Here is a 17,445-nt window from a genome sequence, read left to right on the forward strand (position 1 = left end):
GAGGAGGCAGAGCTATTTTTTCCTCTCTGCTTTACACAACTGCTATTGAGCTCAACCATGAGCTGTCTCCTAGAGGAGGGGAGGAGAAGCATCACATCATACACCCCAGACACAACTTACCTGTGCCACTGAACTGTACTCGGGCTGGGAGGGAAGGCTGCTCTGCAGCAATGCCACACAGGGGACTGGGAGGGATCCTCTGGGGAGGAAGGGAAGCAAACAAGGCATTTATGTGTCCCTGTTTCTGCTGCCAGCCATTTTAGGTGGCCTCCTGCCTCGCTGCAGTGGGGCCCACACTGTTCAAGTTCAGTTTTAGGACATTGACTCCCAGAGCTTATAAAAAATGCCCCCCAAAACCCTTCAAGGCATCTCAGAATCCTCACCCCCTGCTGTTTTCAACAGGTGTCACACAGCTGACTGTGACTGTGAGGTTAGCTTCCCTTTCGTGTGTGGTTCCTCACTACCATCTTGGCAACCAACATAAAAGCATAGGCAAGTGGAAGCTGTCCTTAGGAAGACCCTTTTCAGAAGGAAATAATTTGTTTTCCTTTGTCTGATTGTTCCTTGGACCCTTTTAGAGAAGATGGTGGCTCTGTGCCAGTGTATCTGCCAGCCATGGCCACAGAGGAGGTGTTATGGACACGGTGTGCTCTGGCTCCCTTCTGCCTGGAACACCGAGAAACCACGCAGGGTCTGCTCACAGCACATGAGGAAGACAGTGACTTAAACATTCTTCTCCCCTAATCAAGCTTAAGATTAAAAGCCCTGAGCAGCAGAGGCATGTGGGCTGGCTGCCTGAGAGGTACACCTGGCTTTTGGAGGTAGGAAGGTTTGCTCACGGAGATGGCTTTGGCTTAGGAATCACCCGACAGAGTGGAGACTGCTTCCCTTCTGGTAAGGAGGAGGAATAGCTGGGGGGAGGTTGATAGGCCAGGATGAGAACTGGAACATTCTGAAAGCCTTGCTGGGAATTCGCAAATGGTCTGGGAGTCTGAGGGCCTGGGTATCATAACCTGCTGAATTGCATTTTTGTGCAGCATTCTGAGCAGTGGCTGGGCATTCTCTGAGTCTGTGAACACTAACCAATCTCTCTCTCTCTTTTCTCATTTGTTTATTTTGTTTTGTTGGTTTTGGTTTTTAGGTTCTTAATTCAACTAGTTAAGTCAAAATCTTATATTTTTTAGATTAGTTCTAGTTCAGCATTACTGATGCCTGAGTTTGATAGTGCTTACAATAGCAGTGAAGCAATCATCTTTTATGGCAGCTGTAAACCTCCTTATGTCTTCTCCAGAAGTTAATATAATAATAATAATAGCTTTAAAGGTCTCCTATTACCAGCTGTAAGTCTGATTTTCTAAGAAGAGTCTGCTAATAGTGTTAGTCTGGCTTCAGCAGTTTCCTTTGTCTCAGAGCCCCTTAGAGAGGCAGTGGGTTCTTAGCCAGAATTCTTGTTTTGGTCCTGTAACATGTAGTTTTGTTGTAACAGTAGTTTATTCTTAATAATATTTATCTGCTTTATTTATTTATTACTGTCTAGATTTTGGTACATCAATTACTTCTGCATTGCTGACAGCCTAAGAGCACCTAGTTCACATGGATCAGTATCCACAACCTGTCTCCACTGATCATGATTACATTACTTCCATTTCAGTGAGTGCAGAATTTCCTTCATCAACTGATAACATTGATTGTATTAAAAATGAAATTCTCAAAACATTAAATTGCCTAAAAATGAATTTGAAAAAATATCAGCAGGAGTTTCTTTCATAGTCTGTGTCTGTGAGAAGTAACTATGTGTCAGAACGTGCCTTTGGCCATAGAGGCAGGTGATGTTGGTGTGTTGGCCACATGTGAGGCTGGTGACCCTCCAGCCTCTCTGATGCTCTTGGGCAGTCGCTGTGCGACCCCCAACAGGGCTGAGTGGGCAGCAAGATCAACAGTGTGAAGATCAGGGCTGTAGTCAGTTCTGTATGGGGAGACAAAAATACATTTTTGTGGTCATGTTGTCTGATTGAGCCTATTACACAGTCTCAACTTTACTTTAGTTGGGTAAAGGGAAATAATGTTTCTGCCTGCTGGTAGCTCCTGTTTTCAGAGACTCACTTTAGAGGCCAGTGCTCCAAGAATTTTTTTGGGGTTTTGATCCTTAATAAAGAATCTGAGGAAGACCAAATTAGAAATTACCAGTGTGTTTGGGAGATACTGCACTGTTATCCAGCATCCTAAGACAAGGATTACTGTAGCTGAGGATGCAGCCAAAGAACTAAAACTTCCAGAGAACACATTTGCTGTTGGAAGCACTGTCACATCCTGTAGTAGAATGATCAGGATCCCCTGGAAATTCAGGTTATTAATCCTCTTCTCTCTCCCATATTCATGTCCTTCTTGAGTCTTGTTCTGGCATATGAGCAAGATGTGTTCTGATCTGTTTCTTTGTCTTTTTGAGTTGCTGCCAGATTGACCTAAATGAAATGTGTCACTTCACCTTCCTTGTAGGTGAAGATAGGTCCATGTTTGGGCAGCTTAGGGACATCTGGGACTGGTACACACTTAAGTAGGAAATCTATGCCCCTGGGACATTAGCCATGAAAAGAGAAAACGATGCACAGAGCCCCCTTCCCTCCTTTCCCCAGATCCCAAAGAAGGATGTCCAGAGCCCCCTTCCCTCCCTTCCCCATCCCTGCCCACACCGTGCCCGCGGCCCGCGCTCGCCATCTGCCGGGTCCTGGTGGGAATGGGGCAGGGAAGCCTGGCCGGACTCATGGGAAAGGGGTAAAAACCAGGAAACTGCCTAAAACAGAAGGACTCGGTGTGTGTCACCGAGACAGGGAGAAACCACACGGGAACATCAATCTCCAGGACTCAGGTTTGTTTGTGGTTGCATTAATTGTGACCTTTCTAGTTGTTATAGACCATGAAAAACTACTGAAACCAGTTACATTTACAACAGAGCACAAATCTGTATAATACTGTCTTTTACATGGCATGTGCTACTGGGCAGAAAACAGGATTCTGAAAATAGTTTATTCGAGGCTGAGAATTACAAAGTGGATTCATTTAAAATGATTTCCTAGTTATGGAAACTAAAGCATTGTTTCAAAAGTAGCAGACCACAGAGTAATTTCAGCTATACAAGTGTGCTGTACTGTGCGTTTCAACCAGGAACTCAGTGGCTACACTTGGACTTTGAGAACTTCTCCTACAGCTGTCTTGTCACCTCTTTGGAAACTCATCTGCCCATTAAATTAATATTTTTCTTTTTTCCTTACAAATTAATAAATAAAAAAGAAAGGTTTCTTTGCAAGGCAGCTTCTTTTCTGGCACTCTGTCCTGGAAAGATTGCTTTGTGTTACCTGAAGCTAAATGCCACAATATAATTTGTTCAAACAACACACTCCAGGATTGTATAAGTCAACTAAACCAAAATTGCCTCATTTAGGTTTTTGACAAATAAAATACAAAGCTTCCCTTACAGAAACACAAGCAAGTTGTGATGCAGAAATTTCATTAAATTCATGCCTATGTTCACATATGCCTTGGAGAATGCCTAACTGAATAATGATATTTTCAGCTATTTAAAGGGAGTTTCATTATGATTACAGCTAGGTTGCCAGGTATCTGTGTCTTTTCAGAGTAGCAGAGTACATCAAACAATATGTCTCCAGTCAGTACCACTGTTCTTGTTCCTGCTGTAGATGGAATTTCAGGTGTTAACCCCTCCTAGGATTTGTTCTGTTGTTTGGTAACCAGCCTGGCTCTAATTTACATGATTAGAAAAGATTAAGTGGCCTACACCCAAAACTTAAGAATGAATGCAAGCACTCTTTTTTCTGACTTCTCATCATTGCTGGTATCTGGGCAGTAGTACCAGCCTGCCCCAAAGTGCTCACTTGGATTCTTCAAGTGACAGTTTGGCTTGTGAATGGAAGGAGTATGTGACTATGCCAATGCTGGAAAAGTAAAACATAACTATCTGCTTGGTTTTAGACTTAAACAGCTACAGACTTAACAATTGGATCTTTTTACTCAGAGCTCAAATATTAGAAACCCTTTACCATATCACTTTCGTGATTATCTGTGACACAACACTGTCACCTTTGGCAACCAGTAAGTCTCTAATAGGAATAAAGCCTGTAGTAGTCCATAGCAGCAAGCAGGCTTACTCAAGGGAATTAGGAATTAGCCTTTTGTAATACTCTGAGTAGACGTTTGCACATCCTCCAGCAGAGCTAAAAGAACCTCTGCATGCTCAGGGCTATGGGGAATACTTTGATTTTACACTGAACAATATCTTCCTACGTTTAACTAACATACAGCCCAAGGATATGGTGCTTTCTTCAAGTCTGACAAGGTAGGTGCTTCTCATTTTTCTGTTTTAAGGAGAACAGTAAGGTAAATGAACGGATTGGGTGCTGAGAAAATAAATGTGGTCGTCTTTTCTACCACTGTTTGAGTGGCCATTTGCTTGGGTCAAAGGTCTTTAGCAAAGCAGAAAGCTAAAAAAGGCTCACTCTACCTTCAGTGAGATGAGAGCTGCCTGTGTTTTTCTCCCAAGAGGGATTTTTCTTTTCCAGTATCTCTTCTGATACTTGACCTTCGATTCATCCTAAGTAGTGTAAATCTGAGCTTTTGTGTTTATACAATAATATTTTTATATACCTAGATTGTGTCATCGAAACAAATATATTCTGTCTCTTTCTTGTATTTAAAAGAAGAGAGGGATTCTTTTTCTTCTCTTCCAAATGAATAATGAAAGTATATTTTTAGATGTCTGACGCATGCTTGAGGAAAAAGCACAGAGGTACATACATATGTTTTGCTATGTACTTGTTAAATGCTTCATCAAAGTTCAGGGGTTTTAGTACTCATTATACTTGTTGAACAAAACATTGCTGATACACAGAAAGTAGAAGAAATAGGTGATGAATGAAAAATGGCTGGTGCTGTTAACACGATGCAAGGCAAAGACTTGAAATTAAGTGATTTTGTCTAACTGATGTTATTTTTGTTGCACTGTCATGATTTTCTCTTCAGTCCTCCTTGACCTGAAGCAAAGGGGTAGATCTCTGAAAGTTTGCAGTTCATCTCACTTTACCACCCGCCCTGGAATCTGTTATGGTCATGCTCACTCTGAAGTGAACTCATGACAGAAAATTAAATTAGAGCAATACAGTAGCTTTCCTCCTCTCTGTGTTGATTATGTGGCTGCTGAAATGGAGCCTGGCAGTGACTTAGTCACCAGCTGGGCCTTGAGTGTCTCAGGTGAGAAGCTGCCAATACCTCCCTGTTCCTGAGCTTAGGAGTCCTGCAGGGACTGGCAGTGCACAGCAGCCAGGAAGAACTAGTGAATATGGATATAGCAACTCCAAAGAGAGCTCAATGGCAGCAAGAAAACCTCAGTCTTATGGTCATCTCTGTTTGAGAGGACTCACTCTTTTGCTGGGTATTTATGAACCATGTCATAAATACACACAACTCAGTCTCTGCAGCCCTGGCTGCCTGTTCCAGGACCGTCAATGGCAAACTCTTCAAAGTGCCTTTCTCCTTGAAATTTCATGTTCATTTTGCTGCAGAAATCTTACTTGCTATCCATTTCTGCTAGTAATATCAGTCTGAATGGAATCAGCATGTGCCTTCACCCTTTGTTCAGAACACTCGAGTTTGGAAATTAAAAGTGCAAAAGTAAGTTGTGGGCAAACGTAGTCCTTCCAAGAATCCATCTTGCAAGGACATCTTGGATAAAATGTGGGTTAAGCTAAGCAAGAGTCATGCATTGTCAAGGAAAGTGTCTGCAAATGGAGTCAGTCAGGGATAGAATCATCACGAGTAATCACATACGGATGTGTTCAAAGCTACAAATGGTTCTTTTCAGTCTTGTTTCCATTCAAGCCAGTTGTCAGACTCGCTTGAAACTGCTTGCCGTCACACTTAATTTGAAACCTTTTGCGTCAAGCTGAGACCAAGTTTTCTTTTTAAAAATACCAGTGGTTCAATTTGCCATATCACCATGTTTCTTCCTTGTTCTGTTTGGGATTTCTTTTTCATTCATAGTTACAACTAAATGTGTCCTCATAAAATAGGTCTTTGGTGTTCACAGTCCTGAATTTTATTAGGGAATAATAATCCCGTTAATGACTGTGAAAATATTATAGCCTTGAATGTGTTTTCTCTTTTTAATACTAACACTTTTAGCAGAACCTTGTGGGAGTAGTGGGTAGTGAGAAGGTACTGTATATCTGCCTGTTGGTTCCTCTGTCACTTGGAGAAGGGAGTTATCAATGCATTCCAGGAACCTGGACTGTTTATGCCCTGCTGTGTTGTCCCTCCAACAGGAATGGGGCTGGTTGAAGTGCCCCATGAAGACCAGGGCTTGTGGACATGAGGCTGCTCCTGTCTGTCCATTCCTCTTCCTGGTCAGGGGCCCTGTGGCACACCCCACTGTAATGTCCCCTGTCCCTGCCCTCCCTTTAATCCTGACCCACAGGCTCCCCATCCATCCCAGAGCTCCATGTGCTCCAGCTGGGCACTGACACACCGCCCTGCCTGCCTTCCTGTATCCTTCCATTCACAGTTCCAGTCACAGAAGCCATCCCACCAGCCCTTAGTGATGGCAATGGAGTTATTTTTGGAATGATTCCAGGAGGCCAAGGCATGGGCCCTCCTGAGCTGGACACTGGACAGCAGAACCAAAGGTGATTGATGCACATGCACAGAGCTGAATGCAACCATTTACTGGCTTTACACCATGGATACACAAACATGTCATAATTGCCTTACTTTGTCCTTTTGGTTGATTGCTGTTGTATTTGCTTATTCCCCACTAAAGCCCATGTCAGAATTCTGATTGAAATGTGTCTCTATGCTGAGAATTAGTTGGCTGCAGTGAAACAATATAACAACAGCTTTCTAATTTAGTCCCAATCCTGCAGATCCTGGAAAAGCCTAGTTCATATCGACTTCATTAAAGGTGGAATTCAGCCTACTGCTGAGGGCTGGCATAAAGCCCATCTATGCTTAACTCTCCCCTAAGTTCTGAAATATGCACTGCTTCTGTTTCTGAGCTGTAGTAAATTTTATGTGGAGAGTTCCACACCTGTAAGGTGTGTAGGGTTGGGCCCTGAAAGCTCTAGTAATTACCAAGGGGGAAAAAACCCAGAAACGTGTTCTATTGCACAGCACAGAAGAGTACTTGGTTAACTGGAATTTGTTTTCATAGTTAAGAAGTTTTCTTCATCCTCTGTCAAATTAGTCTTGGACTATATTCATTATTTACAAATTTGCTCTCAAGACTGTACCTACTCATAAAATATTTCTTGAAGCTCTTCATTTCATTGCTCTTCTCTTGTCCTGTAGCACATGAAGATGAAATTTTTGAGGACAAGTGGGGAAAGCTGCTTTGAGTGGACTAATAAGCAGGAATATATTGACTGGATGTATGTGTAGGTATGTTTTCAAACACTAAGTGGACCTGCTCATTTTAAATTTTGCACTTTCTCTGTTGGGGCAGGAACTCCTTTAAAAAATGAGTATCAAATTAGACCAGCTTGGTGAGTTCAGCAGCAGCAGTGTGACAGTGACACAGAGACAGGCAGTGCAGGCAGGGACTCACTGTGCTGGTGCTTCTGCAGTGCTGACTCCCCAGAGGTTTGCACAGCCTGGGTTTGGTGGCACTTACACTGTGCCTTCGGTAAGAAAACATCTGATGTCAGCTCAGCATCTGGGTTACAGAGTTTTCCCAGATACAACTCATAGTCATGTTATCTGGGGGCATTGGGCTGTGATTGTTTCCATGAGTAGGAAAACAAAGGCATGTGAGGAAACATTGCCAAAATATGGTTTATTTCTGTGTTAATTCCCCCAGTTTCCCTCTTTCAGTCATATGTTGATGTTTTGACGGAGACTCAAACTTGAGACCCTGGAATACATTTTAATTAACAGAGGTGAAGGAGAGAAGGAACCGTGCAGAAATGGCTGTGAGCAGCCTATACTGAGATGGCAGAATGGACAGCTCCTAAAGATGTGCAGGCTGTAAATATGTTTTCTAGAGGAGTGTGATGTATGCACCAGAAAGGGGCTTCCTGTGAGGACGAGAATGCCCCCAGCTGTGCCTTAGTTCCTGGGCACAGACAGACAAATGTTTGCCTAAATGTGAAGTGGCAGTCTGAGAGTCTTTTAGTCTTCATAAATCACACAATATGGTTTTAAAAACCTGCTTAAAGAGCTTTTCCCATCTGAAGGCACCTTAAAGTCAGTGTTGCAGCAATAATTGTGCTAAACCTTGCTGTAGGTGCAGTCTAGATGGTCTGTTCCAGCAATATGCATTTTACACCCGCGAGTTTTTCCCAGCTTAGTGAGTAAACATACAGTCTTAGGTGACTACAGAAAGATTAGTTTACTTCAGTGGGCTTAATCTATGACATAGACTAATCTTGATGTGATCCTATTACTGCAAGGTCAGCTGGAATTGTAGTGTTTGATTGTCTTGCTTTGCTACTTTAACTCCAGCATTTGTGTTTTGGACCACTTTTTGTCTTTATTGGTGCCTCTGAGACTTTGCAGTCAGGAGAGAGAGATGGCTAACTGATGTGATCCCAACTACAAAAAGTTATTAGACTTGACTATGAAAGAGGAAAAAGATAAGTCCTTGTCCCATCATGTATCCCCTTATCAATGTTATTTGTTGAAGTTTAAGAAGTAGCTGAGAAAACCCCATCATCTTTCAGCTCTCTGGAGATCTGTGTGACAGGAGTTGGTCAGCTGGAATGTATTACTGTGGTGAGTGTTCCTAGCAGAAATGGAGCATCTGTAACTGAAGGAGCTGGTAAAGGTGGGAATTCTAAAATTGCTTCTGGACAGAGATCTGGGTAATGGGTCTGTCACAGCCAACTTTCACAGAATCACAGAATATGCTGAGTTGGAAGGGACCCACAAGGATCACTGAGTCCAACCCTCAGCCCTGCACAGGCCCATCCCCAAGGGTCACACCCTGTGCCTGAGGGTATCATCCAAAAACTGCTTGAGCTCTGGCAGCCTCGGTGCTGTGCCCACTGCCCTGGGGAGCCTGGGCAGTTCCCAACCAGCCTCTGGGGGAAGAACCTTTTTCTAATTTTCAACCTAAACCTCCCCTGACACAACTCCCTGGGTGCTGTTCCTGGTCCCCTCAGAGCAGAGCTCAGTCCCTGCCCCTCCTCTGTCCCTGCCCAGGCAGTTGGAACTGCAGTGAGGTCTCCCCTCAGTCTCCTCTTCTCCAGCTGAACACACCAAGTGCCCTCAGAGTCCTCACATGGCTTCCCCTCCAGGCCCTTCCACATTTTCCTTACCCCCTTTGGACACTCTCTAATGGCTCAAAACCTCCTTGCCCAATACCCTCAGAGGGCAGGGCAGGCTGTGGCCAGGAGGTCGAGGTGTTGGTGGTCCAGGAGTGATCTGTAGCTGCCCAGAAGCCCTTTGTTTCTCATGAGTAACTTGGCACATCTCACCACTGAGCGTGAACTGGATCTACAGATAAAAGGGCTGAGGTGCTCCTGACTGTCCGAGAGGGAGAGGGTGTGGTGGTGTCTTTCTGTAGCGTAAGCACTAGAGCAACTCCTGTTGGCAATCCCCAGGAAATCAGGGAAAACATGAAGGGGCTGCCCTACTCTTCTCTGTAGGTTGATAATTGCATCTTTAGTGCTTGGTAGGCAGATGGAACCGTGAGTTTTTCGCACAATTGGCTTTTTAAAATTTCCCCCAATTTAATCAGGGTTCACTGCTTTGATGCACATTTCTTAACAAGTATCTGTCAACAGAAGGTAAAACCCTGCATAATGGAAAAATTCACTGGAATGTCACAGGACTCAGTGAGTTCTGCAAGGACAATAAATAGGGACCAGCAGTACACTGACAGGTGCTGAGCTCTGTCAGACAAGGCCATCTAGAACATGCTGATTCATTGCTTGCTGATGTGTGCTAGAGTTGTTTCCTCACTGCGTCATCTGTCATAGGTAAATTTAACTGAAATAAAGAAACCTCCAAGTGGTAGAGTTATAATGCAGAGAAGGGGGAACATGACATTATATTTGTATTTCTCCTTCTTTGTTTTTCTTACTTCTGGTGATGTGTAAACTGCAAAATTAAATGTTTGCTTTTTGCAGCTAGCCCTTTTAAGTGAGCATCCTTGAAAGTTCAGCTGAGGTTTCCCTTTCTTATGTTTTGTAAAGTCTCATTAATATTGGCAAATTTTTGAACCCATTACTGTGAAGAGCTGTAGGCTTATTAATACAGGTGAGAATGTTCGTATGAAAATGTAGGGATTGTTTGCTCAAGCACTTTGTAAACCATAATCATACTTGTATCTGTCCGAGAATTCTGAATGACTTTGCAAATATAATGGAATTCAGGATTTTTGCATGGGTTTATATGATTGCTTCTTTTGTTCAGATAGAGAAACCAAGGTATTAAAATCATGTGAGTGGCTTGTGCATGGTCCCGTACAAAATGAGGGACAGGAAGAGATTATCTGATTCTCAGTTCCTTGCTTTACATCTAAACCCATTCTACCTCTTTTCTTTACTTTCATCTTGCAGCTTACTCGTCCTTCATATTGTCTTGTTCTTCTGGCAGCAAAATGTATTCATATGCACATTTCTAGGTCTTCTCTAGGTTACAGTTACCATTATTGCTAACTGGTCCAAATTTATTTTGTGTATTTTATTTATTTTTCTTATTTGAAAAGCAATCTTCACAATCAGAGCCAACATGATGATGTACAATACCAGTACATTAGGATTTAGGAAAGGTCAATGGCTAAATAATTCCTTTTCTTACAGAGAGGTTTTTTAACATCTTCTGGACAATTAATTGCAAATAAAGATGAACATATTCAACATATTTGACCTTTTCCACATGCTAATGCAATGTAAGAGGTATTAAACATTAGACATGCTTATATTTCTAGAGGGAGGACAGACAGTCCTCCATTCGAAAATCCTGTGCTTTCCCTTCAAGGAAACACGTGCTGCAAAGCACCCACCAGATGGTGCTGGTGATACCTAAAAAAGTGTGAGTGGGCACCGAGGAGCCGAATTTTGGGGTGTGAGGAGCACTTCTCGTGGGTCCCACTGAATGGATGCGGCGCTGTGCGCTTCGGACTTCACGTGTCTACCAACAAGAGCCAGTTGCTTCCTCTCCCTCGGGGATGATGGAGCACAGTAGGAAGACTCATTTCTGCTGCTCAGACATTCCTTGTTTCCCCAAGCAGGGTCCAGGTTTTTGTCACCAGTTGTAGGTACTGTCTTGTGGTGGGAAGCAGAAATAAGCTACTTCCTTCCAGAGTTACAAGCTCATTCTTTCAGTTCTCAAATCAGTGGGGTTTTGTGGGCTGGTATCTAGTGGTGCAGTTCAAGGCTTCGATGCTTGCTTGCAATTAAATTCTCATTTTGCTTATGATTTAATTCTTCAACTCTTTCTTCACTACCCTTTCAAGTCCTCTGTAATTAGCTAAATAAAAGCCATTCTTTCTTTCAGCCTTCAGTTTAGTTGCTGGTAGATATGGAAATGGTCTGGAAGTGGTGCATTGTAAATTGAAATGATGATTTTACTCAGCTGAAATGAAAACAAGACCTTTTGTTACTCTCCTGAGATCCTGTCCTCATTGAAATCTGTGTCCAAACATACATCAGTCACCCAACATGAATCTCATTTTCAGTGGGGGGCCACCACCAATGGCAATGGTTCTACTTCTGAAATCGGTCCTTTTTGCATTTTGGATGTAGGGTCACCCTGCTCACACCCAGAAGGGCCCCAGCATCTTCCCAGTCTGCCCAGCCCAACAGACTCGTGGTGTTCCCCTATAGCTCCAGTTTGTGGTTCCAATAACAGGGTTAGCATTCCATTTTTATTACAGGGCAAAAGAATCTGTATTAATGTACTCACCGTTTCAAGATGTTTTAGACATAGGAGAAAAAACATTTCAAACTGTATTGAACAGAAAATATTTGAAAGCATTTTATTTACCCCTTCTGATTGTTTGCATATAAACAGAGTGCTTGGAAAATAATGAAAATATAAGGAAAATGAAGAAAAATCTTGACCTGGTTATTCAGGCAAACTGATGATAATGGCCATCCAGGGGTGAACACTCTGTCAGTATCTTTTACCACTTGTCAGTGTTGGCTAACAGGTGTTTAATTTAGGACAAGGAAGTGCCTTGTCACACAGACAAGTCTGAGTCCAATGAGAATTCCTTGCTCAGGGTTGATGATGCTCAGAAAATGGAGAATGTTGCAGCAAAGCTGGTCTGTAAAATAATCACATAAAGTGCAGTGTAATCCTTTCTGTCAGCTGATTTATTGTATTGCTATGACTGCGAGGACTGAAAAGAGTTATGGTTTCCTGTCTATCTAAAAGGAAAGTCACTTTTAAGTGTTCTGAGACTGAATGAACATAATTGTAATTAATTTTTTGTCATTATCCTTAAAGTAGAACTGAAATCCTAGAATGTTTTTAAAGGCTCAGCTTTGTATCCAGAGTAAAAGTGTCTTTGCTTATCCTGTTTGTGTCCCTAAAACCGTTGTGAAGTTCAGTCTGCATACAGTCTTTTCTTATCGTTGTCTTCCTAGTCCCATTTTTAGAATTCAGGTTTTACCTCCTCATGTTTTAAAGAAACACAAGTCAACAAATCAATTTTCTTTTCTTAGCTTGAAACACCTATCTGTTTGCAGAATCCCAGAATGAGACAAGGAAATGATTTGCCAGATTTCTCCCAAGTGATCCCAAACATGCCCCCAGCTCTTTCAGCTTGGTTGGAAGTTGAACATGCAGTGCAGCAGTGAGGGAATCCACTGTCCTGGTTTCAGCTCTGCCTCTTTGAGGACAGCAGGAAGCTGTCACTAGCTCTTTAATTCCATTAGTGGGCAATTTGCATGGGAAGGAAGTTACTGTCCATGGGGATGTGGCAAGTAATAAACCATCAAGGCCTGAGTTCTCAGAAATACCCCTTAAACATGGGCTAGATCCTCACAAATCCCACTGAGACTGACTTAGAAAGTCTTATATGCTGGATAGGGGTCTTTGTCTACTTCAGTTTTTGAAAAGTCATTTGGGGTAACAAGAACCCGACTTGAAGAACTGTGGCAGCTCCCATTTGCTATTATTAGAGCTGTTGCTTGGACAGCATTTGTCAGGATTAGGTCAGGAACTGTCTGACCTTGAGCAGTCAAAATTAGTGAGTTTTTTATCAATATTTGAGCCTTTAACCAATTATACTGTTCCTTATCTGTAAAGCAGTGTTGGATTACTGTTTTTACTCTGGGTAATATTTATAGGGGAAAAAAAAAAAGAGAGCACAAGCAGAAAATTGTATTAATGTGTGAAGTATGGGTCTGTTATCCTTTCCACAGATATGAACTGAGTACTGAGCCCCTGGACTGAGGGGTTCCTGAAATCAGGACAGTACTCCAGAAGCAAACTGGGGAGTGCCAATCGGGGAATAAATATTTCCCATTACTAACCCAGCCCTCCACGCTGCAAGGGCATTCTGCAGGCTCACCTTCAGCCTCGCTTCGCTGAAGATACCCGTCTGTGCTCCAGTTCAGCACAGACAATCTGAACTGCTGAGGGGAACACAGTTTTTTCATTTTGAATTTTCCTTTGGACATGTCCTTGTAGATATAACGTGATACAGAAGGGCTGACAGAGTGTCACACCTTGAGTGTCCTGGAGAACGGGGCAGAGTGCACCTGTAGGGAATGTGCAGCACAGCCGAGGGGGACTGGGGGCTGTTTCCCCAACAAGCTGGAGGAATTGACCAACACAAACTGAATAAAACTTTACTAAAGCAAATGCAAAGCCCATGTGTTGGTAGGACATGGAATCCTGGGGAGCTGGAATTGAAGGTGAGCCAGCAGGGCACCCTTGCAATGTTGAAGGCTTTATTAGTAAGAGAGAAATGTTTATTCCCTCTGATTGACACTCACGAGTTTGTATCTAGAGTACTGTCTTTTTTTGGGGGGCTCCTTAGTCCCAGGAGATAGATTGACAAATGAAGTGTTCAAGCTTCTTCAGAACGTGAAAATGTAGAACTTTTCCCTTTGTTCTTTTCCCTTGTCTTTAGGGGCATGAAATCTTTGCTTTGATTGGTTTGATTTCTCTTCCTCTTCACAACTCCATAAACTTGCCCATCATTTAGGTCTCATTCATGTTAATAGTAAGGCCAGAAATTATAGTCCTGAATATAATGTTTAAAAACAGCTCTTTAATATGTACCTAATGCTATCAACTGTCCAAAAATAGTTTTGGGGCCATCAGGACCAGGATGGTCGGAGTATGGAAGCCCTTGATGTAAAGATAGACTAGAAGAGCTGGGTTTGTTCAGCCTGGATGAGAAGGTGGCAAAGGAGGAATTAAGTTGCAGTCTTCCACTAACTAAAAGAGTGTTACAGGAAAGATGGAGCCAGATTCTTCTCGGAATTACAGGAGGAAGAAACAGTGCAGGAAGGAAGGAAGAAAAGGAAATTCCAAAGGGACATAAGGAAAAAATTCCTCCCAGTAGAGAATGGTTGTGTGCTGTAACAGTTTGTCCAGAGGACTGGAAACACTATCCTTGAGGGTTTTCAGCACTCAGCTGGGGAAAGCCCTGAACCACTTGATGCAGCTTTTGAGTTGGCTGTCCTTTGAATGGGAGCTCAGAGTAGCTGAGCTTCAAAAGTCATTCCAACTTATTTTTCCTGTGATTCTATAGATACAGGAAGCTGAATCTACCCCCAAGGGTGAGGTGACAGAGTGATCTGGTGGGTTTCTGCAGGTTCTACTCCCTGGGCAGGTTACTGAAATAAGATGACTGGCATGTGTTTTGTTGTTCATGTGATCAGTGCAGATTATTTCTGATATGTGAGCAGTGCTAACACAGGCACCAGTTCACAGGCCCACTGGCACAAGCAGAGATTGTTTATCTCTTCTGTCCATGGGTCTCATGATCTGTTTAATTTCATTTTAAACTTGCTTTTTCTTCTTGCAAGATAAGGAGAGAGGGGACAGACAGTTGCTAAATAACAAAGACACTTGGAATGGATAAACAGACAATGCTAAGGTAGAAGTACCACAGTGTGGGCCACAGTCTTCCTCTGAGTTTAGGTGTGGAATTGCCTAAATGGAACTTCTTTTCTTCTTTTCTGTAGATGTCACCTGGCAGTTGCTTCTGAGTTTTTTGTGTAAACTGTTACATTTTTAACCCATTCTGCTCTCACCTAGGCTGCTGCTGCAGTGCTTGGAGGATATGTAGTTTCCTGAAGAAGAAGTCGACTCTCTTGGCCTGGCAGGCAGCAGTTCCCAGTGACCCTGTGTGCTCCTTCTCATGGTAGGTAACCAGCACTGAGTAATGTTCTGTCTGTGCTTCATTGCAGGGAGGGAAAATAAAGAATCAAGAAGTGTTAAGTGCATAATGGCTGAGAACTGCAATGGAGATGGAGCAGTAATGTACTGCGGTGTATAACTGCAGTGTGAGCCATCAAAAGGAATTAAAGACACAGTGCTCCCAAGTTTTGTTGTGCACAGGAAGTTTGAAATGGAATTCTGCAAAAATGGTATAAAATTCTCCAAATTCTCTGTATTGTTTGAGTTGCAACTGTTCAGACCTAAAAAAGATGTCAAATTCTATCTTGCAAAATCGTAAAGGGTTTTTGTGCAAATAGGAAACACCCTTTGCCTGGAAAATTATCATACTCCCAAAGAAAAAAATCGTGATTTTATGAATTGTTCAAGCTTCTTCAGAACGTGAAAATGTAGAACTTTTGTGTTCTTTTCCCTTGTCTTTAGGGACACAGAGATTTGGAATCTTTGTTTTGACTGGTTTGATTTCTGTTCCTCCTCACAACTCCATAAACTTGCCCATCATTTAGGTTTCATTCGTGTTAATAGTCAGGCCAGAAATTATAGTCCTGAATATAATGTTTAAAAACAACTCTTTAATATGTACCCAATGCTATCAACTGTCCAGAAATAGTCTTTGTTTTAAAAAAGAAAGAAAAGTTTATTTGAAAGCTGAATGGCACTAATAGCGGTAGAGCTTGTGATAAATCCAGCTATTTGATGTTTATGTAAATTCTGGTCCCCCATGTCTGTGTGATCTTCTGGACCTCAACACCTTTCTCTCTGGTTTGCTACTGTACCCCACTATGGAGTGTTATCACTGCCTGATGTGCATTTATGTTGCTAAATGCTGCATTTATTGTTAGATTCTTCCTACCTTCTTTCCTCTTCCCCTTCCTGTTTCTAAGCGTTACAAAATTGAAAATACTTGTAGCACAAATGGAAAAGTACTCAAAAGAAAAAGAAGGGAAAACTTAAAGCATAATTCTTTAGTTCTTCATGAAGAGAGGGAAGAAAACTATAAAAATCTTAGTGGAAGAAAGTGGGGGTTTTTTCTAAAAGCAATAGACTTTGTAATGGACTATGGTGGGGTAGTGGAGCATTTTGCTTTTGGCTGACAGTGAGACACAGTAGTTGTTTCATAGCTCTTTGTTGCTGATGTGAAAGGGAGGCACTGCTTTGTGGTCTGCAGGATTCATACCCAAGGCCTTTGAGTGTGCAGGGGTGGGAGCTGGAGAAGCCTGGGGAATGTTCAGTGTGAGGAGATGAGAGAAGGCAAGGGCAGTGCTGTCACTGTCCACAGACAAGCCAGTATAGCCAGTGGCAATTCTTCAAATGTTAAACATTCTTGGTGTACAGATTGAACTATGCAACACTCCAAAATCAGAAGCATTTCTTACAGTTCTGGTTTCATGTTGTTCTTTTGAAAGTGATTCTATGACTGCGAAATTGTCTGATTTGGAGAGCAAAGCACTTCATCAGTAGTCAGGAAATGTGTTGCTGCTCGACTATAAAATGTTATCCATGTTCATTCTGCTCCAGCCCATTTCAGATAGACCCTCTGTCATCTGCTCTGGAGGTTTTTGTGCACAGTTATGAAATGTTAAGTCTGACTTCCTGCAGCTTTTTTGTGGACTACAGTGAGAGGAAAAACAGTGCAGAAGAGGCTGGGTTTCTGAAAGTCAAAAATATGTTAAGTCACTGAAATATGTTAAGTCTGACACTGGGCAACTTGCAGAGAGCACATAAATGGATTAGCAGGATTAAAACCTCTTGAGGAGTAACTGACATTTCCATTTGTTTTCAGTTTGGGAGAGTAGCAGGTTTATCCTGCCAGTAACAGAATAGCAGGTGAGTTTCTGAAGGCTTGAAAGACTTCAAAATGCTAGTAGTTTGCAGCACCGTAGTGATTTCAGACATTCCTGGTGTATGCTCTTGTCCTTATGCAGGAAAACTAAGTGGGAGATGAATTTGCTTGTGAGGACACTTGTTGAGATGTTTTGGTAGCAAGCACAACATAACTAATGATGACTATCTTGGAATAAGCCTTTTTGGAAAAGCATTTATGCAGCACTGAACAGAATCCAAACAGCTCCTGTT

At 42.4% G+C, this 17,445-nt stretch overlaps 1 protein-coding gene across 1 annotated transcript in view; it reads left to right on the forward strand.

Annotated features, from left to right (window-relative positions):
- The first annotated feature begins 694 nt into the window (after positions 1-694).
- TRPM1 (transient receptor potential cation channel subfamily M member 1) overlaps positions 695-17,445 on the forward strand; it is a 95,860-nt gene continuing 79,109 nt past the window's right edge. The window contains exons 1-5 of the mRNA XM_032699737.1: positions 695-894; positions 6,641-6,692; positions 7,354-7,443; positions 10,987-11,262; positions 15,229-15,334. Coding sequence (XP_032555628.1) covers positions 15,332-15,334 — 3 coding nt within the window. The 5' untranslated portion in view covers positions 695-894; positions 6,641-6,692; positions 7,354-7,443; positions 10,987-11,262; positions 15,229-15,331. The remainder of the gene's footprint in view (positions 895-6,640; positions 6,693-7,353; positions 7,444-10,986; positions 11,263-15,228; positions 15,335-17,445) is intronic.

The sequence above is a fragment of the Chiroxiphia lanceolata genome, chromosome 12 (genome assembly GCF_009829145.1).
Source record: "Chiroxiphia lanceolata isolate bChiLan1 chromosome 12, bChiLan1.pri, whole genome shotgun sequence".
Classification (NCBI taxonomy): Eukaryota; Metazoa; Chordata; class Aves; order Passeriformes; family Pipridae; genus Chiroxiphia; species Chiroxiphia lanceolata.